This window comes from Mastomys coucha, unplaced genomic scaffold (assembly GCF_008632895.1).
Source record: "Mastomys coucha isolate ucsf_1 unplaced genomic scaffold, UCSF_Mcou_1 pScaffold17, whole genome shotgun sequence".
Classification (NCBI taxonomy): Eukaryota; Metazoa; Chordata; class Mammalia; order Rodentia; family Muridae; genus Mastomys; species Mastomys coucha.
The window spans coordinates 22,211,234-22,234,586 of record NW_022196899.1 but is presented as its reverse complement, the minus strand read 5'-3'; the positions used below and the strand labels follow the sequence as shown (position 1 = coordinate 22,234,586).

The window sequence follows — 23,353 nt, the reverse complement described above, 5'->3', positions numbered from 1 at the left end:
TGGTCAGAACTGGTATGTGAGTTTGTCAAGATTGTTGGATATACAATTAGTGTGCAAAATCAACTGTGTATCTCTGTACCAGCAACCAATTAGAAGACAGAGTTTGAAGAAGACATTGTCTCTAAGAGCACAGAACCCGGCAGCCCGAGGGGAAAGGCAGAACCATCACGTTTACTTGCTTCCTGTTTCTGTGCTGCCATCTATGAATTTGCACATATAGCCGAGGCACACAGAGGACAAGCTGTGGATTGAGTCCTCCATCCTGTGGGTCTGAGGGTCCGACTCGGGTCATTAGGCTTGGTGACAAGCACCCTTTACCTGCTGAGCTGTCACACCATCCCTTTGTTTCCTTTAAATTATCTGATTTGTTTACTTTGTTAGCTTTTGTTGTTTTCTGAGACAGTCTCATCATACAGTTATGGCTAGCCTGGGACTTGCTATGTAGATGAGGCTGGCCTTGAACTCACAAAGATCTGTCCTGCTCCCCCCCCCACCCCCCTTCTACTGTTTTTTTTTTTAAACTAGGAGTTCAACTGGACTACTCTACTCCTCTAACTCCTTCGTTCCTGCTGGTTTGTTGGCTGGCTATTTGATTCAGAAATGAACTTGCTCATGTTCACGTTTCCATTTTCACTGATATAGAGAGAAATGCTATGAATTTTCTTGGTACTACTTTATAGACATTCTGAAATATAATGCTTTATTACCTTTGAGAAAAACTGTACAGACTTTCTTTTTATTGTATATGTTCCAAAATTTTTCAAACAGAAACTCCTTTTATTTTCCCAGTTTTGTTTTTAATTTCACTTGGAACTGGTATCACAATGCAAGTTGCATGTGAAAGACAAGAATCTTGCTACATAGCCCAGGCTGGCCTTGTACCCACCATCCTCTTGCCTCAAACTAAGGAGCATTAGGATTAGAAACAGAGCCCTCTATTCTACCTAATTTTAAAATCTCTACAGAAAACCTTGTACTTCCTTTGTGTTCTCAATATCTCAGTATTATTATTTTTATGCATGAAAGTTTCATATAATTTGGAAGGAAAGGTTATTTCTCTAAGATGTTAGTGATGTGTGTGCCTATACATAAATGAAAATGGTGGCACCCATAATTTAAATGAAAGTACACACGATTGAAGAAAAAAAGACTGATGTACTATGAACATTACTATGCATATGCCATTTTCCCACCAAGAATGGGTTGGGGTCTGATGGTAACCAGGACTGCCAAGCCTTTTGGGATCTCCTGGACTCAGGATCCAGATTACTTGAGCACTGGCAATCATCTCTGGGTATGGTCAGAATATTATTTTGATTACATTTAGAAAGAAGTCCCAAGAGGTGGCCAAGACCTTGGAGGTTGGCCTTCTGAGACACGACTCAGTGATTGTAGTCACAAACATCTGCTGAATGTATTGTGGGAATAGATGTTTTAATTTCCCAGGGAGTATGGCTGCATACCCTTAACATGTAGGTGACTCTACAAAGGCTCCTCATCTAGATGCTTAACAAGGGAGCGGAGAGAGAATAAGACAGTGGCACACAATCCATAATCTACCCTTCTCATCTTTCTCCTCTCTTCCATGTACTTCTGGGAAATGGGATCCTGGTATCTGCAAATGACAACAGAGTGTGGGGCCAGAGGATGGGAGCCTAAGTGGATATTTCTCTCACTGTGTGACTCTGGTTTGTATGTCTGGAAGGTTAAGGCTATTAATAATAATGATCATGGACATACAGTCAGGTCAGTGATAACTGACGTAGTAACCTGCTGTGGCGTACAGTGCCAGACAAAGTGGGTGAACTGAAGCACACAGCTACTTACAGTGAACCTGGTCATGTGGTTCCAACAGTGAGGGAGGGGTCACTTCAAGGACTCATCGGGAGGCCACTGTGGAGAGAATAGCAACCCTGATGGCCAGGTAGGGACGCCAGTAGTGTCTCTGGAATGATGGAGAGGGTGGGTAGGAAGATGGCAAGATATTTTCTATTTTATGGGGGCTTCTAAGCAATTAGTGGCCACATATGGGACTAGTATAATACCAGCGTTCAGAACGTGGAGGAAGGAGGACCTAATTCAAGGTCATTCTGTGATACACGAGGAGAGCATATATCAAAAACCAAACAAATGAACAAAAACCTCAAGATCAAACAAAAGCATCCTTCTTAGTTTTATCCATGCGTCTGTAATGAGAATGAGCTGATGGACGTGACACATACACATAACACATACTGAGCACTCTCATGTCCCATGACCCTGCCTTCCAACTTTCCTACCCCTTTCCTTACATTCAGGTTGCTTGACTGAGTTTAACCAGGGCCAGTTTAAGTTGGAGTCTAGTGGGCTCAGCAGTGTGCACAAAGTAGGAACAATGACTTTTCCCCTCTTCCAGAAAATACCAATAGTCCATATAGTTCAGCAGTGAAGAGGACGGTCCTGTGTGCACTTCTTCCATGAGTGACAGGTGATAAACGGTCGCTTCTGTGGGGGCTCAGTGCAGTGACGAAGGCTGTGAACTTGAGTCCAACGGTTCTGTTGAGTCTACAGTCTATTTTTTGGGTCAGAGTTTTGTTTCACAGCTCAGACTGGCCTTCAGCTTAGGAATACCCTCCTGCCACAACTTCCTGTGCACTACCATGCCTGGCGAGCAAGTTCATCCCTACCCTGGAAGTCAACATCAGAAAAGACTATTGTCAGCCATGAGGGCAGTGCACTGAGCGCGAGGGCCTCGTCTATGAAGCAATAAAAACGGAAGACCTTCTAGCTCCAGGCAGTGAACATAATTTTGTAGTATAAAAATTTTGAGAACATACACATGTAAGAATTGTGCACTGTTAAGTTTATTTTCATTTAATATAACACGAAGTTAACAGACATATATTTTAAGGTAACAAAATGTTATCATTGATAAGGATATTTTAGTATAGCTGGAGATTTAACATTCAAAGTTTACTTACTTTTAAAATGTAAAACGCACAATTATAATGTTCAGTTCTTACAATTTTCAAGTTTTAACAAAACATTTGCAAGTAAATTCGATTAGTATCCTATATTTAAGACAAAAATAATACTAACAAAGTGCCAATGGATTAGACAATGTCCATTTATCCGTTTTCTTCTAGGGAGGGGATAAGAGTACGTGAGAATAGGGAAATGTCATTTTTTATCATGGCTTAGAGTTAGTAGTATGAAGTAGTCTTTGTCATAACGATGAGTATCTATCTGTAGATGAACCATGATAAGGATCAGCTTAAGAAAGCACAGCCACATCTCACAGGCTCTTCAGCCATTGCTGAACAGTTTATTATCCAGTGTTTTTAAAAGCACAGTTTCAAACTAAGATGAACCAAATCCCGCCAACATCTAGAGATGGTTTCTAAAAATGTCATATGCATGAAAGAATCTCCCTTGTTACCCTAATATTGGTCCAGGCCTGTTTTAAGTGTGGACAGTAGTGACGGACAAGTTTGGTAATAAGTATGCTGATAGCAGAGGATGGATGACCTTGTGTGCACTGTCCTAAGATGTGTCCTCCACAAGAAGAAAACATATTTATTAAATAGTTACAGCTCTTTCCAGGTGCGTGACCTCACTTGGTAGTTATGTTGGTGTTTGGGTTAATGGAAAAATTAAATTACATAGTGACTTCAAATCTGTTTCCACAGAACATCTGTGCTCCGTAAGCTAAGTCCCAATGTTCCCTCTACAATCAAATAATAACATTGTTTGTCCAATTCAGAGAACACATTTCATAGATTTAAGTTAATAGATTCAATTTTAAGATTTGTCTACCATAGATTTAAAAAAAAAAAAAGTCTTTGCTGCCTCTCATTCATCGAAATGTCAACAGAAAAAAGGCTTGAGAACTATGTAATAGTATACTTAAATATTAGAAGATTTAAAAGTTCACATCAGTTAACATACAGTTTATGGAAATATGCCTTAATAGCTTTGATCTTATATAGACATCATATTTCCATTAGCAAGTGTGAATTCAGCATGTAAACATTTTATGATACCCAAAAGAGTTAGGAATTTCCTGTCTGTTCTTGAACGTGTCTGAGAACCACTGCATCGAGTCTAGCTCCAAAACTCTCTTTTGCATCTGTGCCAAAAGCATGCTGTCAGATACACCACCAAGGACAGGGTTCCAGGTAAGACCCCTGGGCGTTTACTCTAAAGTAAAAACTACAGCAAGATTTCAGTACAGCTGCTACTAATGCTCCAATGTTTAAAAAATGCTTACCAGATAGCTTAAATATTTATACTAAGGATTTTATTAGTATGTATTATAGTATTACGACTTGGGAAAAACTTGCAATATATTTGTAGGCAGCTATCTTTAAAATAATGACATGTCAGCTCCTAGCAGAAACAGCCCTGAGAACAGTGCGTTTGAATTTCAGCTCAACTAGACATAATCTAATTGAATAGCCTTAAAAATACAAAACAAATTCTGGAAAACTTATAAATTAAAAACAATGAAAATCAAACCAACTTTTGAGGCACTACCAGACTACAGTACATGTAGTAGTTGGAAGGACTTGAGAAATGAACAAAGCTATGTGTATTTATACACACACTCACTGTGCGCTAATGAAAAGCATGTGTCCCCAAGTTTTCTAAACATTTGCATCACAGCATGTTCTTGTAAAGATATCACGTCTAGGTGCGAGTGTTTTGGTCACTGATATAAAGCGCTGTTATAGAAATCTGTACTATGGAGGGGAACAGAGTCAAGACCTTGGTAACCACTTTAAGTGACTGGCAGCCCCTCAGTGGGCATCAAGGATGCAAAGGCCAGGTCAGAGCCAAAAGGGTCTGACCTAGGTCACAGGGCACACAATTGTACCAGCAAGGCAAAATCTTCACAGTAGAAATTAAGCTGCTCTTCTAGAACAAAAATGCTCAAGCTGTTAGCACTGTCTAAATGGCAAAGGAAGAAAGAAATGTGTATAGACGCAGATGCGTGGTGACGTCTGAACGATCTCCATTTTCAACATGGCGCCTGCGGAGCTGGAGATCTGCTACAAGTACAACAAAGACTAGGAATCAACTGTTGTCAAAAGAAGTAATTTCTGTTTTCTGTTAAAAAATACATGTTCCCTGCTTCCCCTTAATATAATTTATAAAGCTTTACTAAATGAAATATTTTGCTTTAAGAGAAACATCTACTGACTTATGTGGAAATAAACAGTCCTGTATCTTTGAAATCTATAGTTACATGTTAGAGTATGTACACTTACATATTATTTAAAATGAAATACTTAGGCCTAAGTAGTTTTTGCCATTCAAGGTACGGAGCTAGAGGTACACTGCTCTAATTTATATGCATACAGTACAATGAAAAATAGAGATGCATGTGAAATTTGATAAGTTAGGAAGGATAAGGGCATGCTACTCTTGAAGAAATATGAAATCAAAACACCAGTGTGGCTGCTTATTGACCAGACAGTGACCAGAAGACAGTAGAGAGAAATAACTTCCTGGACTTCCTGTGGGTAACCTGTCTATCAGTCCCACCAAGAAACCCATCCCAACAGCAGAAATCTAAAGCAGCATAGAGCAGATACCTGGGGAAAATTCAGCCTAATTCCTAATTGTGCTTTGCATCGGCAAAAGCTAAAGGGTCACACTAAAGTCAACTGGCTACAACTTCAATATTCTTGTGCTTTAGACATCCTTCCTGGCACTTCTCTTCTGGTATCTCTGGATTGGTTTTCTTGCTATCAAAAAGAGAGTGAAACTTTTTGATAACAAGACAAGATTTAAAACTGCATACAAATTAAGGAACCAAAATCTTGGGATCTTCCATTTGTAATGCCATTTCAAATTGCTGATTAGATGAGTTACATTGTCACACAGTTTTTCTAGATGGGAACAAAGGGTTTAGGCATGAGAAACGGGACCTGAGAGCCAGCATCAGAGAATCAAGGTGTTACTGAGAGGGATTCTGCTCTAAGCTGCCCTCCAATGCCATGATTGTGATTCTGTCTGTTCCTCACAAGTCCACAACTATGTCTACAATTTAAGACACAATTTACATACGATCCAGAAGTCTAAATGGAGGGGCAATACCTACAACGCAGTAAAATAATCCAGGTCACAGAATCCTTTCCTAGTTGTATTTTACATCAGTAATAGAATTAAGTCACAAGAGAATAAAAGTATATACACACTTAAAATAATTTTCAAATAAGGTAACCTTTCTCCCATGACTTACTCCTATTATTACACTTGAGAAAAGTGTACATATATTTAACAAATCAACTTAAAGTCAAGAATTCCAAAGCAACTTTAAAATTCCTAATTTTCGTCTAATGTCAAAAAACCAATTACTTAAAAAATTGCTGGGAGGGCTGGATTACCCATCATGACCACTCAGGCATTATGGCTGGAAGTCGTGAGCTTCTCTGCAGAGGTCACTCCTGTGCTGAGGCAGAGGTTGGGGATATAGCCAAAAGCCAGAATATAGCCAGAGCTCCTTTACTTTGTGTGCTGATTAGAAGGTCTTGGGTAAAAGCTACAGCGCTCCCCCACTCTGCCTCTGTCCCTGTGGATCTTCACTGCGTGGTGGACTTGCTCAGACTCACTCAGCAGTTCTGTTCCCTCCGTCAACCAAAACTACTATGTAGGTCTGTCATCACCAGTCTAGCCCAGACAAACACGGGACACCTGACCACCAAGAGAATGACACTGTTTGATAACAAGAGGTTAGTTTCAAGATGTATGTTTGCCACACAGTCCATTTTATAATCTAAGAATTCTAGACATTAAGTCTGAAATCAGCACAAAGCAATTCAACTGAAAAGCATGATACTTTCATTCGCCTAGATGCTATGTTGCTGATTTAAAACCCTGGTTTTTAACCACTTAAGTTCTAGAGTGATTTGCTCAGACAAGTGACATTTACTGAAACTGTTGTATTTGTTTCTTATGGTCACATGATGAAAACCACAGGAGTGTTATAGGAAAGATACTTATAAAATTACACATTTTGGTATATTTGTTTAAACTTACTAACTGCCTGCAAACCTAAGCCAGCACATTTTAAAAACAATAAAAACATAACAACAAACATGAGGTTTCTTATGAAGGCCATAGCTTTGGGACAACTAGATCCAGACCAAGGGACCTGCGTGTGCTGACGGTCCTGTCTATTTGCAGGGCTTTATGGCTACAGCATATTCTTCACTCATGGCGCACATGACAGACACCTAGAAGGGGAAAGGGCAGGCAGAGTTAGTCAGGAGGTCATAGACAGGAAAGATGTGCTCACTAAACACCGCATACCTGTGGACCTTTCATGTTGAATTGGGAAAGGTGTAACCCACAGAAATTCTTCTCCCCATCTGCCTCCCTATTTCTTAAACTCATAGGTGGATCTCCAAAGCAATATGGAGTTCCCTGTCAATCCAGAAAGAAAAGAAACCAACCAACCGACAGCACCTCCCAAACTCGATGCTTTCTCTGGTCACAGGTCTTTAAGAGTGTGGAGGTCCTTTCAACATTTCAGCAGCGGTTGGAAGTTGCATTCACAGTCTTTGAAATGTATGTAGTATTGTGTTTGTGCATGTGAAGAGACAAAGACTCCTCTTATTGAAGATGACCAAGCACACATCCAGCAAGGCACAGAGAGAACCCCTCACAGCAGAGGCGCACGGGGAAGCTGAAGCCTGCGCACTCTTCCATGCTAATGGGTTCAGAGCTGAGGTTTATGTAGTCATTCACACACACAGCCTGCCGCGGGCCTTACCTGCACATCTTCACCTGCATTGTATTTCCCTTCTATCTCTTTGCCCAGTTCACCTTCTGGCAGCTTAAGATCCTCACGGACTTCGCCAGTTTCTGTCAGCAGGGAAAGGTAGCCATCCTGAATGCATATGAGCTATTAGAAGAAATTATAGGTGCATACTGATTAGACCACATCCACCCTGTTTTGATGTTTACACAGCTCAACTGCAACACACATTAGTTGGATAACAACAAAGCAATACATTAACAGATTGGTGGCATTTAAAAATGCTAACACAGCTTAAGCCTTTAGTACTAGCATTAGGGATGCAGAGGCTAGCCTGGTTTACACTGCAATCTCTAAGAAAGCCAGAACTAAATAGACTCTGTTTTAACCAACCAACCAAACAAACAAAACAAAATAAACAAAACCCCAAATGAACAGGAAAATGCAGGCGTGTGGGTTACACCTAGCAGAGATGTGTAACTTACTTGCCAGGACCAGCCTCCTCACTCTCCACATTGCCAAGGTATTTATATCACATACAGGACACACACAGAGCTATTCTTAAGAAAAATCATATATTTCAGTAAGTTTTTAAATGCTGTAGAAACTTTCCAAATCAGAAAATATAGACCTATCTTCCTCTTACCACCACACATGTGCATGAATATGTGTGAGCAAATTTCCTGTTAGTGGGCATAAATTAGTTTTTCACTATTAAAATGATGCATTTTATCATTTGGTTACGAGCAAACTGCAGTAGAAACTTTTGGTCGTCAGGCCACTGCTAACAGATTTTTAAAAACATTTCCATATATATTATATACATGGAACACACATACATGTACAAATGCATACTTGTATATGATATATGTACATATATATATATTAAAGATCTATTTACTATTATATGTAAATACACTGTAACTGTCTTCAGACACACCAGAAGAGGGCATCAGATCTCATTACAGATGGTTGTGAGCCACCATGTGGTTGCTGGGATTTGAGCTCAGGATTTTTGGAAGAGCAGTCAGTTCTCTTAACTGCTGAGCTATCTCTCCAGCCCCTATATTTTTTAATTAGATATTTTCTTTATTTACATTTCAAATGTTATCCCCTTTCCTGGTTTCCCCTCTGAAAACCCCCTATCCCAGCTCCCTTCCCCATGCTCACCCACCCACCCATTCCTGCTTCCCTGTCCTGGAATTCCCCTTCACTGGGGCACCAAGGGCATCTCCTCCCACTGATGTCCAACAAGGCCATACTCTGCTATATATGCGGCTGGAGCCATGGATCCCTCCATGTGTACTCTTTGGTTGGTAGTTTAGTCCCTGGGAGCTCTGGGGGTACTGGTTGGTTCATACTGTTGTTCTTCCTATGGGGCTACAAGCTCCTTCAGCAACTTTGGTTCTTTTTCTAGCTCCTCTATAGGGGACCCTGTGTTCAGTCCAATGGTTGGCTGAGAGCATCATCCACTTCTGTATTTGTCAGGCACTGGCAGAGCCATGAGACAGCTATATCAGGCTCCTGTCAGCAAGCACTTGTTGGCATCTACAATAGTGTCTGGGTTTGGTGACTGTATATGGATGGATCCCCAGGTGGGGCAGTCTCTGGATGGTCTTTCCTTCAGTCTCTGCTCCACACTTTGTCTCTGTATCTCCTCCCATGGCTATTTTGCTCCCCATTCTAAGAAGGACAGAAGTATCCACACTTTGGTCTTCCTTCTTCTTGAGCTTCATTTGGTCTGTGAATTGTATCTTGGGTATTCCGAGCTTCTGGGATAATATCCACTTATCAGTGAGTGCATACCATGTGTGTTCTTTTATGATTGAGTTACCTCACTCAGGATGATAATTTCTAGTTCCATCCATTTGCCTACGAATTTCATGAATTCATTGTTTTTAATAGCTGAGTAGTACTCTATTGTGTAAATGTACCACAGTTTCTGTATTTATTCCTCTGTTGACAGACACCTGGGTTCTTTCCAGTTTCTGGCTATTACAAATAAGGCTGCTATGAACATAGTGGAACATGTGTCCTTATTACATGTTGGAGCATCTTCTGGGTATATGCCCAGGAGTGTCATAGCTGGGTCCTCAGGTAGTACTATGTCCAATTTCCGGAGGAACTGCCAAACTGATTTGCCCACACTGCCATCTCTTGATCTCCTCTGCAGCTGATCTCCATTAGTGCCTATTCTATTTTTATGTCTTCTTTATTTCTTGGTGACCTGGTAAGTTTCGTTAGAGTTGCTTATGGAAGCATGGGTGACAGGTTTTTTACAGGAGCCCGGGCACCTTCTCAGTGGCTATATGACAGAAGAAAATGTCTCTCCCTCTACTAATGCCCAGTGACCATCTATAGACTCTCAGGGAGGGGTAGTAGTGAAATACTCTTAACATGACCTTATCTCATGGTATTGATGAAACAAATCCAGTCATAATCTAACCTGCAGAAGTCATACTTTTGATATAATGCTTAAAAAAATTAGTTTTCCGGGCTGTGGTGGCGCACGCCTTTAATCCCCGCACTTGGGAGACAGAGGCAGGTGGATTTCTGAGTTCAAGGCCAGCCTGGTCTACAGAGTGAGTTCCAAGACAGCCAGGGCTATACAGAGCAACACTGTCTCAAAAAACAAAACAAAAAAATAGTTTTCCTATTTGTGTATAATTGTGTGTGCATCCGTGTGCAGGTCACAGAGGTCAAAGTACCTAGATCCTCTGGAGATGAAGTGACAAGCAGTGTGTTGGGAATCGAACTTGAGCCCTGCAGAATAGCTGTCCCTGCTCTTAACTTCTGAGCTGTGTCCAGCCCCTTCACACAACTCTTTTACTTCAGGAAGGAGGAAAACAGCAGATCTCTACCATCAGTGTGTCTACAATTCCAAGAGACTTTGCAAAAGCCATTCATCTGGACTACCTAATGCTAGTGCACATAAAAGGAATGAGACATGGGCCCTGATGTCTCCAACCAGAGTGGTAGAAGGCAGCAGACCGTGCAGGAGGAGTGCCACAGATCGGCACCAGTTCACTGATCACGATTTTTCAGATATAAATTCTACAGTGTGGTTACCCCAAGAATGAGGACACATGCTTATGTAAGTAACTCTTCAAACTAATCTATTATCCATTTCCAAATGTGCCAGCTGCTCTGATCTGCTCCTGGATGACACCTGTGGCTTGCTCTGTTATGCAGGCTGTGTTTTCTTTTACATGGAGCAGTCTGATCACCCTGTCTTTCAAGGCATCTACACTCATTTGGTTTACAAGATGTCTCTCAGGCTAGAGCTGCCTTGTTGCCTTATAATTCATGTAATGTGCCTTTTGGAAGAAATACTATCTAAGTGATGTATCTTCAGAGTACCAACTACACCAGGAGGGAAATGTATCTATACCACTAATAGTGACACTAACTCTGACCAACTGGCTACTAGGGTGGTATCTACAAGATCTTTATAGTCTAAATATAACTCTTTTTTTTTTTCAATTTATCAGTCAGATTTGTATCAGTAAATTCCCAACCCACAAAATGCCCACACAATGAACTCAGAAGCAATAGATATGGATATAAGCTGCCCACCTAGATTGAACAAACTGTCCTGTAAGTAGCCATCCCTATGGCTATTTAAAGCCACACAGATCTGGTTTGCCTTTCTCTTCCTCCATCTTCCTTACTTCTCCTTGTGTCCCCCTAACTCTTCTGTCTCTAAAACTGTCACCAGCCTTTTTATCCACTGCCCAACCCCAGGCCTTACCTTGTGCCTACCCTCACCTGCATATAGACAGCAGTCCACATTTCTGCCTTTTTTGTCCAGTTAAAAGGCTCTTTCCTCTCAAAAATAAATTGAACACCACTGTTACCATTTTGTATTTTATAGAGTATAAGATAAGTTAGATAAGAACCTAACATCCAGTCCATCATTTTTGTCAATTAAATAGGACACTCAGTTATCTCTCCTAACTTTAAAGGGCTTACCACTTCATATATGTTATGTCCCAGTTTAGCTTATATACTATCTAAAAACTATCCTCTCAAATATGTTCTTCCAATGCTAAATAGCCTGAGTTGGCTATGAGACTATAACTAGTCTTCAATCTAGTCAGAATTCCAAGAACAATATTATCTGAAAATATAGGAAGCCTAACACAGCTTCCAGAATGAGACAAGGTGTGGAGACAGCTGCCTACATATACAACCCTGTATGCCAGGAGTTGGAGCTTCACTCTCCATTCAGCCTTCTGGCCCAGGATGTCTGACAGAGCTTTGAAACAGGAAATATTAAGGACTAGCTTATTCCGTCTTGGCAGAACTAACCTGTCCTATCCTGTAACTTGTGTTCTCTTATGAACAGTACAGGTCTGTAGATGAACTGAGGCAATTCTTGCCTAGTGGCTGTCAGACTACAACTGGAGCAACTCCATTGATGCTCACTTTCTTCTTTGAATCCAAAAAGGAATGCTGTCAGGAGCAGCGTGTCTCAACAACAAATGAATAAATGATATTAAATGTCACATTTCTGTGTATTTCTGACAGTTTTGAAAACTATCTATGTAAAGTAATCTGGATTGTTGTCCATTAACTACTCTAAGCTATTTCTACACAAAAATATCTTGCAAGTAACCTAGCAATTGACTCAGAGCCAAGAATTTGCTATCTGGTCCTTATTTCATATGCTTAATCCTTTCAAATCAGTTTGTAATGGCATTTATAGAAAGACTGGGTCTAAGTTCTGTATTTTTAAAATATTTGTATCAATAGAAGAAATGTAAACCAATGAAAACCTTGATTCTGCATCAAAATAAAATCTGTACCAATGTAAGAAATTATAATGTCAACTTAGTAACTATTATAAAGATTTCTACCAAATGAGATTATGGCTATACAATCAATTCTAGCTATACCCTGTTAAAGTCTGCTCATTACTAAATTCCCTAGAAAGACAACCTTAGAATAACCACTTCCAGCCCCCAAGCCCAGGGAATGGGGACAATGACTCTTCATAACTTTTTCCTGCTGAATATGGGTGCTGAGATATCTTGAGGGTGGGGTAGGGTAGTCTCTAATGTCTGTGTCCTGACTGGATCCAGCTGAAAGCCCATGAGATCAGGAGTTCAAGCAGGTGAGTTCAGCATGTCCTTTCTGTTTGAGTCTCTTGAATCTAGTTCTTCAGGGGGTTTCCCTCTGTCGTATCTGATCCACAGAACTCTGGAAGGTGTCCAGAGTCTAATCACCTTTTCTGTGGCTATTTAAAGCCATGAAGAGCTGGTTCGTATTTCTCTTCCTCCATCTTCCTTCTCCTTGTGTCTCCCTATCTCTCCCATCTCTAAAACTCTCCATTAACTCTTACTCTTTAAAAAGAAGGAAGAAGCCAATGGTGTTACCATTAACTCTCAAGTATATTTTGTGCAAAATTCCACCTTTCCTCACAGCCTTTCCAGACTCCTGATTAGCACGGTGCTAGAATGCAGAATCTTTTCTTTACTGAAAGGTCTTACTAAAATAGTGGGGGGATACTTGGGAAAACAGGTGATTTCACATCCAGAGTAGGGACCTGGAACGAGCTGCTTACTAGAGTATGAAGAACTATCAAGACCATGAATTAGGTACACTCCAAAGGACCCAGGAATGAACATGACTAAGCTCCGATTGGCCAGTAACAAAACAACCCCAAAATCAATATAGATGACAAAGATAATATACTGAAACTCAGATGTGCTGTTGCCTGAGTTCATAGTAAAATAGCAATTTATTGGTCAAAATAGCAATATAAAAAAATAGCAATTTTTATGGGTACTGGGAACAGGTCATCTTCGAACGGCTAACAGGAGAGGGTGAGATGCTTCAGTGGGTAAAGGAACTTGCTGCCCAGGCTGACGTTTGAGTTCAATGTCTAAGATTTATATAGTAGGAGAAAGAATTCCCTTAAGTTTTCTTGATCTCAACGTTATATCATGGTATATGTCTGTGCACACATGTATGCACATGTACACATATATACATAAATAAATAATTTCTTAAATATTAAAATCTCTGATAGTGAAAGGCAGAGGGAAGTATTTATCCTGGCTTCCTTGTATGTATGTATACACACATACATGAGGATGCACTCAGGAGATATAGCCCAGATCTGTAGGTAAAAACAGAACAACCAATGAGGTTCCATAGCAGCAGTCTGCCTCTCAAAGCAATGGAGTGCCGATCATAATCACTCTTTCCTTTAAGTTAGTGCAGTGAGACAATGGTATGTGTGCTTACAGAAAAAAGTAAGATTCTGAGAGGGTGCATGCCTTTGACCCCTTAATCCCATCACCCAGGAGGCAGAGGGAGGTTGGATCTGAGTTTCAGGCCCTCCTGGTCTACACAGAAAGTTCCAGGACAGCCAGGACTACACAGAGAAAACCTGTCTCAAAAACAAAACAAAAACAACACAAACAAAAACAAAACCCAAGAAAAGTAAGATTAATTTGCCTAATCCCTGACTGGTATACAGACCTTCAACTGTGGAGTAACCTTAATGAAACAACAACCACAAAGAAGGAAACAAGCGCTAATCTGACTCTGAACTCTGTCTTAGAGATACAGAGGAGGACCGTGGAGATGGTTGAGGACATGCAGTTAGCAACATCTAGACGCCCGCGAGTCTACAGAAAAAATAATCCAGTCTCTTCACTGAGACACTGCAGGGAGATAATGGAGAGGTGTCAGGGTGGAGGGAGCAGGGGAGAAGAGAACATAGTGCATGTGAGAGAAATTGCAGATTCATGAGTCCTATACACAAACTTCATTGTGTAGACCTTATTCAGGCCCTGCATTAGTTTACTACACTGTAAATCAGAACCTGGAACTATATCACTCACAAAAGCAACACGAAGTAACCAGCAGACTGTAAGGACGGTGGGATCCTCTCCAGGAACTACCAACTGCTTTAGGCTTTGTTCACAGTCTTCAGCCTTTAGAGGTATATGATAAAATATAGGTAAAATGCTAAGTATCTGAGCTTTGCTTCAAAATAACCAAGAGGAAGAGAATATATGATGAAATACCGAATGTGGGATACAGCCTTTAACCCTGGCACCTGGGAGGTAGCAAGAGGTTTGTGAGTTCAAGGCCAACCTTAGTACCTGATGAGATCCTATCTCAAAAACAAACAAACATAACAAGAAGAGTTGGGGTAAGGCCCAGGCAACATTACAAAAGAGGACGAAAAGACTGTAAGAGACAGCCATCTAGGATGACTGCTGTGTGAAACATCATCTGGGCATAAAGAGCCTTGTACCCAGGGACTCACAGCAGCTCTGGTTGTCTGCACACGATCAAGCCATTGACACTCCAGCACAAAGAGGGAAAAAAAAACGCCCAAGGCCCCACTTCTAACTGAGAAGCCAGCTGGTGGCCACTAGGGAAAAGAAAGTCAGTTTTCTTCAGCACTGTGGACCTTGGCTGGTTTCCCACACTCCTGTGGATGGTGCCCTTTGCCATGTACGTATGGCAGCACCAACATAATGGTATACATAATATTGTTGATATCTATTTACCTATCTATCATTTATCTATCTACCTATCTTCTATTATCTGTATACCTATTACCTACCTATCATTCATTTATCTATCATCTATCTACTATCTATCTATCTATCTATCTATCTATCTATCTATCTATCTATCTATCTATCTATAGATGTAAATTTGGGAGGAGCTGTGGGAGGGCTGGGCCCAGGAATAATCGGAGGAGTGGATGTCATCTAACTCCATTGCATTAGTGTATGACATTACCAAAGAATAAATAAAATGTTTTTCAAAGGAGTGGTGTACAGATAAGGCAAGACTTAACTGTATCAAACCTGGTTGAAGTGTATAGATTTTGAAACTTAGGAAATTCTCACAAAAAGAGTAAAATATAGCTGGTGAGAATGTTTGGCAGGTAGGAGTGCTTGTTACAGAAGCCTGGTGACTTGTTTAATTCTTAGAAACCCCATGGTGGAGGGAGAATTGATTCCTACTATGGCACGAGTGTGCACTCATACTCATGCACACACACACACACACACACACACACACACACACACACACGCGGAATTAACAAGATGAAACAGTAAGATAGGAAAAAAGGATGCAGGATTGTAGAAAGTGGGAGCACAGAAACCACTAACCGCTGGGAGGCACAGTGGGCTGAGAAAGAAGGGATGACAGGAAGGGTGCAGGGGCGAGTAGGCTCCAGGTCCTGCCCATGGTGTGCTCAAAATAAGAAGAGCATGGAGACAGGGATTATGGGAAGTGTGTTTTTTTTCCCTTGTCCTGTGTTTTTATTATTAATATACTAAAGACCACAGGGGAAGAATATCACTACGAGTGCTTCCCGAGCCCTAGCTTCTGAATTTGGCTTTACATTCTATTCCAAAACAAGCAGCCATCACTATGCACCATAAGACTTCTTTCTGTCAACGTTTGCCTTCCTCCCCTGGCATGCTTCATCTCCCTCCAGAAGTTACTGGTCCCTGATACAGTGAATTCTTGAACATTATTATATCACTCAAATAAATACGACAACATCAGCTGGGGTATTATCTGATCCAGCAAGGCAGTACGCTGGGTGTGCACAATACATATCATGAACATGTAGAAGGAACATACAGGAGGTGACATGAGCGGGTCCCAACGCTCCAACAGCTTGAAAAATGGCTCAGACTCAGAGAACGCTTTCTTCCACACTGACCGCTTCTCCCATGGAACTTATACCAATGGCTTCATGGAGAACTCGCCCTGACTAGTTGACTGTAAGAACAAGAACTTTAGAATGGTTTCTAGTGGCCATGTGTAATAGGAGCCCATTCTGAGAGAGCTATGAAAAATGGAGGGGTGGGGTGGGGAAACTTGTACTGTGTGGATTTCTACTGAATATGGGCAAAGAGTCAAGAGCTGGGTTGGAAAGTCAAGGATGCTGGAAAACCAAGCTACAGAAATTGTCAGTGAGGTCTAGGGCAGTGGTGTGTGCACAGACCTCTCCAAATGTTAGCAGATGTTCAGTGCTGGGTGCCAGCTATCTCTCTATCTGAGGCTCTCAATTAGATAAAAAGGTAGTGAATGACATTCAAATTTTTGCTATTGCTGCCTCAACAGCTCAACAGGCTTACTGACACAGCTTTCTCTCACTAAGGCTGACAGAGCACTAAGAGCCTCACAGAAAGGAATGATACAGGGTCCCTGACTTGGCAGCTTTCCCCAGCGGGAACAGCTAGTACCTGCTAGCACTGCAGAAGCAGGAAGCTACACTGCTTGCAGCAGACCCAGTCTGCACGTGGCTTTGCTTTGTCCTGCCCGTGGTGCTTCTGCTAAAACCCCACCAGGGTTTAGAGCATGCCTCATCCCGGTTACAACACCTCGTATTTTCTGAATAAAATACTTGCCTACAGGGAAAGTGAGATGCTGCCCTGAGAAGTCGATGGTTCATGAACTCCACTTCTACAAACAGCTTGCCTACTGGGATGACTGACCCTGAAGACTCATTTATGGTACCTGCTGGGTAATGGTTTGTGGGCCTAGGGTTCTGTATTACAGGGTACAGTATATTACATGCTGTTCTTTTTCCTGTAAGTAGAACACACAGACTTAGGAACCTAACAGGGCCTTTTAACTGTTGTCCTTAACAATCCTGTAATACATTTGCTGCTTCTCCCTAAAATACTGGGCCCTTCTGGTTTAGTGGTTTTCCATGACCAGAGAAAGAATGGTTCCATGAAGAATATGAGATATTTCATAAACACATAAAGTGATAAAAAGGCTTTAAAGCACAGGGAAATCACGGCATCAATATTTTCTTTAGTAATACTATTTTAACTTGTAACATGGAGTCTCTAAGATGGCTCAGGGGGTAATGGTGCCTGTCTACGGGGCTACTCTCCTGCCTTACATCCCTAGGAGTGAGAACCAACTCCTGGGAAATGGGACCTCTACATGTGTGTGTACATGCAGGCACACACATACACTAAGTGTCTGACCTTTCCATGTGTGTGCCCATGGGTGCCCACATACACACACAAGCACACATACAGTGTGTGGTTTCCACATGTGTATGTGTGCACATATGTCTGCGTGTACATGCAGGCACACAAATATACTAAGTGAAATAAATGTATAATTTGGATTTAAAAGTCATAGTTCTGGCAATTCACTGACCATCTGAAGATCTATAATGTGTACTTTATATTTCCTGTACTAAGTAGCTTTCCCTGTGAGGAATGGTCTTCAAATGACAGATAAAAGTGCAATAAATCCAGAAAATAAGTAATTTAGAGTAGAGTGTACAGCAGTGCAGACATTTTTTAAAAAATATGATTCCAAAGAGGAAACCAAGCAAGCCATTTCTACATTTAACAAATTGGGAACCTCCCTCAAAGGGTCTGGAATTATTTTCTATTTTCCACCACTACAGAGCCCCAGACAATTATAACTTCTTTTGAGAAAACTAATGAAAATTAGTAATTTGAATCTGAGCCAATCTTGGAATAGGAGTGAGGAGATATACTTTCTTATACCCTGAACTTATTTTAAGAATACACAAATTACATCTGCAAATATTAACATATTTTTCTCCCAATTCTTTTATTTTTTTTTTAAATTATTAAAATGAATAGATGTTTACAGTCCACTTTGGCTGGTGGCCAAACCGGCACTCAAAATATTGAATTCAGCAGATGCAAAGGAACTGCACACGGCCAGATAATAACAGAAGCAGGGACTCTGACAAAGGCACACGGATAGAAGAATGAAGATCACCAGAGCATAGTAAATAAGCTAGAAAGCTCGCAGAACTTACGTTTCTAAATGAGTGACCCGAGATAAGTATCTGACGGCAAGTTTATAACAGGGAAGCCGAGTCTGTCCAATGCCCAAGGTACCCACTGCACCGCGGGACAAACCTGCGAGAGGTTTGGTTTCACTTCCCAATTGTATGAAGTGAAAGAAATCAAAAGAGGTCAAATAATGTGCCAACTGAGGCCACACCATAGTAAGTCCCAAAGCAGAGACCAAAGCAGAGAGAGATCCAGGGACCTGACGGACACCACCCTTGGCTACCTACTCTGCCACGTGGACTCTAGAGGTGGGACTAGGGTCTAAGCGAGGTACCTTCTTGTGTGCATGCTTGAGGAGGCACCCAAACACCTCAACCACAGAATACCTCAAGGAAAATTTAAAGTTGAGAACGCAAAACTCAAATGACAAAAAACAAAACAAAACAAAACAAAAAACCTGAGATGGAGACAGGAACACAATTACTAATTGCCCTTTTGCCCGAGGCTAATATGTGGCTTGGCATTGTTATAGACTTTCTGTGCTTCACCTTTGCATGGGAGTTGAGGAGTAGGCTCAATACTCCTTACTAAATACCCCAATAAAAACCAAACCAAGTTAGTCCTCTGGTGTTAAATTTTAAGCTTCAATCAATGGTCTGTTAATTTGGTGATATTGCGTGAACTGCTGGTGTAGCCTGCTGAAAGCATCCAACAGGGAGAAGCATAGACTAGAAACTACTACATATAACGAATGCTGAGAAGTCAAAGAGCTCACAAAGAAGAATGGGAAAAGAAACCCACTTCGGCCAACGTAGAGTCTATACTTAGCCTTAATCCGATCTGTTAATCTTACACACTGCTACACTGAATACAGGTGTATTTGTTTAACTAATGCTGACTGAGCACCTACTATGTACAACATCTCTAGCTAAGAAGAATCAAAGCAGGATTCCGACATAGGGAATGTGAAGCAGAACAAAAGTGCTTGCTGTTATGCACAGCTACTTAGGAGCGCACCCTCGATCATACAACCCGAATGCTACCCTGGCTTGTGGAGGGCAAGGTAGAGGTTCAGAGAAGGCACACACTCAGTGAAAGGCCATCTAGCTAGAGAGTGCCGGGACCAGATCCAAACCCAGATATACTCCACTCCTAATGTCACTTCCTTTGGTGTTTGATATAACTATCAAAATATTCTAAATGTGTACAGACTCAATACAGAAAACACTCATAGTGGCACTGTGAAAATATATAACTACTCACCAAATTAAAACTAGGAAAATATGTTTATACATGGATAGTATAAAAGGAAGTCATTGAGTAAATGCAGTTGATACCAACCTTCTTTCTGATTCTCCTGCCTCTGGATACCACCTTTAAAATGTTTACTTCTTTTACTTATCTAGGGAATGCATGCATGAGGGTATGTGTGTTTCCCAGCTCACACTTCTCTCCTTCCGGAACTGAGCTCCAGAGTCAGGCTTCACAGAAAGTGCCTAACCAAGCCATCTCACTGGTCCAATACAGCATTTTTAGGATGCAGGAATAGAGGCTGGAGATACAGCACAACTGTATCTTGCCTAAAGCTTGCACAAAGCCCTGGGTTTGACCTCCAGCACAGGATAGCCAGGCGTGAAGATGCAACCCTATAATCTCAGCACTCACAGGTAGAGGCAGGAGGGTCAGAAACTCAAGATCATCCTTGAATAGTGAGTTCAAGGCCAGCCTGAGATATATGATCCCCTATTTCACAACAAAAAAGAGGCATAGAATATCAAAAACAGAATAAAACAAAACGCTATTCCTCTAATCTATAAGACAAGTGGAGTCTAGTAACTGGTATATCCTGGAATATACTCTCTAGAACTACTCTCAAGTCTTGTCAAACTACTAAAGAGGGTGTTTATACAACTCGGAAGCACTGTTAAGGAAATCAGTACTTACTTGATAATCATTTCTCTTAATATTTGGAACATCCATGTTGTGAGTAGAGGGACAAATGTCTTCATATTTTTTGCCAGTGAAAATGTCAATTCCAACAAGGTGCACCTGACAGAGAACAACAGGAAGCATGTTTCATCTCTGTCGTCTAAGTCACTCCCTACACAGGAGCACGATCCCAACACTGACTGTCATGGATCCTTTCACCGCTTCCAAGGTCATCTTTACTTTCTTTAAAAAAGTTACAGTGGCACAGAGGTGAGATCCGGTTAAGTACCCAAACCCTGAACAGTGTCATGGCATCAAAACTCAACACACTGCATACTTCAGCACTTCCATTAACAAGAGTCCCCAGAAAGTGAAAACCAAGTCGCTTAGAATTATAAGAACAGGCTTGTTTCCACTAAACAAGATGTTTTAGACCACCAGGATTCAAAAGAGTTTTAGTTTCCAGTTAACGAGACATTCTAAGGGCCCGATTAAAGGAGGGGCTTTATTGAGAGTAATGCCTGATCATTCAAGAGACTGAGGAAAGAAAAAAAAAAAGGTATTTTAAATACAGAAACCTCATGATGTAGAATGGAATACAAGTGATCTTATCGGTGAAGCCAAAGAATGACTTGGAAGGGCCTACCTTGGCATGACCATGCTTCCCAGTCTTCGATGTTGACATCTCCACGATTTTGCATGGTCGCCCTTTGAGCACCACGAAGCCGTTTTTGCGCAGGGCTGAGCACTGCATCGGATAAGTGCTGGAAGCCCCTGCATCTCCAGTAGTGAAATCAATTTCGTCTGCCATGGTGGGCTGGGGAGATGTGTGGTTGGTTTTTTTTTTTTTTTCTGAGGGAACTATGCGAAAAGTTTGTTTGCTTTTTAATAACGGGCGGGCAGGCGAGGTTATGCCTCATTGTGAAGAACAGGTAACGAGCCGAGCATCACTAGCCCGTTATTTTTGCATTTATAGGACACCCCGCTCTGAGTGGTGTATACTTTGCCATTCAGGCCTCTGAAAACTTTTCCAGACCTTGGTGGGAGGTGGGGAGGGAACCCGCAGAAGAGCTCGCCGGAGAGTGAAGGCGACACCAGCGCCGGGCCGGCAGGTCCAGTCCCCACCACCCCACTGCAAGAAGTGCCCACGACCTTCCTGCGCCGGGATGCGGGGCCCCGGCGCCTCCCTCTGCCCCATCCCCACCGCCAAGGCATCAGCCAGGCCGCAGGTTCGGGAAAGACTGGGACCCGAGCACCCGGCCGGCTGCACCTGGCCCTCAGAGCGCCTAGGACCCGCAGCGGCGCCGCCCTGGCATCCCGGTTCGGCCCAGCGGCGAAGGGCCCTAGCTCCGGCGGTCCCGCGCTTGCCCGCCCTCTACTTCCCAAGCATCTCGGCTCCTCCCATCACCCGGACCCCCCCAGCATCACCGGCTGCAACCCCCCGCCCCGCCGGCCCGGCCCCAGGTCTTCACCTTCCGTCCCGCACCACACGCCTTTGCTGCGTCCGCCGGTCCCTGCGGCTGCGGCGGCGCTGGCGGCCGCGGCTGGTCCAGGAGACGGGGCGGGGCCGCCACGCTTCCCACACCCGGCTCCCCGCCCCGGCCCGCCCCGCCCGGGCCCGCCCCGCCGCGGCCACACTTCCGGGATAGGCCGTGGCGCTCCGCAGGCCCCGCCTCCCGACCTGCCATTGGCTCGAAGCTTCCCGAGTTCCCGCCCCGTCACGTGAAGCTCGCCCTGGCAACCCCACGTGCTGCGGATTAATGCACTTCCGGCGTGCGGAGCTGCCTGCAGTCGACTGTTTGAAGCTTCGCTGTGTTCCCGGGGCGGGATGCATCCTCCTCTTCAGTTCGGGGCCCGGCTGACCTTGGGGACGACCATTAGGACCGGGTAGCTTGCTCTGAGCCCTAGCACGCAGGTGCATGGATGCTGTCACTGTCTTCAAACTCTCAAGTCCTGCTGAGTTTGCAAGAGTCCTGAGTGTCGGTGGAGTGGAACTTTGATTCAAGCCTTGGGGGCTAGAAGCCAATGCTTGGAGCTCGAAGAGTGCTAGGTGCGCTTTGCTATTTCATGACTCGGCATTGTTGATCCTCAGAGGACTCCAGGCACCCTAGGGTGAGGTGCTGGTGAAGACTGGAGAGTCAGCAGTGTTTCCAGGGGCAGAGACTCGACGGTGACCTTTGATCTTCCTGGCATCGGTGTGCTAGAATTTGAGGTTTTGTTGTTGTTTGTGTTGTTAAAGATTAAAGACAAAGATTCCCGAGAAATGCGCTTTTCCTCTCACAGTTTCATCATAGCTTCATCTCTCACCTTGGAAAGAATCGAGGTAATTTAACTTACCACCCCACAACCCAGTTCATGTCGTTCAGTGATTGGGTATTGCTGTCCTACAAACGAATCCGGTCTGATAGTCGCATATACATGTATGCAGGACATATTTCACTTGTGTTGTTTAGAAGCACATGGCTTCCGTAAAGTAAACTCCGCCTCTCGTCACTATATGAAAGAGCCAAATTAGGACCCCAGGACTCAGGCTTCTGAGTTCCCTCTGCTTGTCCCTGTACTGCCTAACTTTTCCCTATTGTTGATGTTATTGTTGTTGTTGTTATTGCTGCTGCTAATACTTAAATAAGAATTACATAGTGTACTGTTTCATCTCCGTTATTAAATCTTGACTACTAAAGTTTTTGTTTAGACGAAGGTTAATGTTAGAATATATATTAAAAATAAGGTTTCGGAGTTTTGAAAAAGAAAATCAGATATACAATCACCCCCATAATCAAGATATAGTAGAATATTTCCCATCCCCAAATTTCCTGTGCCTCTTGGTCATCAGCCCTCTTTTCCACCCCTACCTTACACCCAGCCAGACCTTCTCAACAATTAACAGTTACTC

At 42.5% G+C, this 23,353-nt stretch overlaps 1 protein-coding gene and 1 long non-coding RNA gene across 3 annotated transcripts in view; one reads left to right on the top strand and one right to left on the bottom strand.

The window, feature by feature from the left end:
• Nucleotides 1-23,353, top strand: part of LOC116095031 — a 74,111-nt gene that overhangs the window by 10,038 nt on the left and 40,720 nt on the right. Inside the window, exons 2-3 of one of the 2 annotated variants that reach the window (XR_004120407.1) lie at nt 10,434-10,838; nt 12,093-12,551. This is a non-coding gene — a long non-coding RNA (uncharacterized LOC116095031). Of the gene's footprint in view, nt 1-10,433; nt 10,839-12,092; nt 12,552-23,353 lie in introns of those variants that run through there. The other variant, XR_004120408.1, reaches the window with a different exon arrangement.
• On the bottom strand, nt 2,173-22,098 carry Eif5a2 (eukaryotic translation initiation factor 5A2). Its single transcript, XM_031376487.1, has 5 exons — nt 21,933-22,098; nt 21,107-21,277; nt 20,476-20,580; nt 7,760-7,891; nt 2,173-7,220 (listed from the first exon to the last, which is right to left on the bottom strand). The coding sequence occupies exons 2-5, from the start codon at nt 21,269-21,271 to the stop codon at nt 7,161-7,163; spliced, it is 462 nt and encodes a 153-aa protein (XP_031232347.1). The 5' UTR covers nt 21,272-21,277; nt 21,933-22,098; the 3' UTR covers nt 2,173-7,160.

Coding starts and splice junctions, on each gene's coding strand:
- Eif5a2 (XM_031376487.1), bottom strand. CDS start 21,271: ATGGCAGACGAAATTGATTTCACTACTGGAGATGCAGGGGCTTCCAGC. Junction 7,892..20,475: donor TTAAGAGAAATGATTATCAA/GTAAGTACTGAT, acceptor TTCTTCTAATAG/CTCATATGCATTCAGGATGG. Junction 7,221..7,759: donor ATGCAGGTGAAGATGTGCAG/GTAAGGCCCGCG, acceptor TTCCCCTTCTAG/GTGTCTGTCATGTGCGCCAT.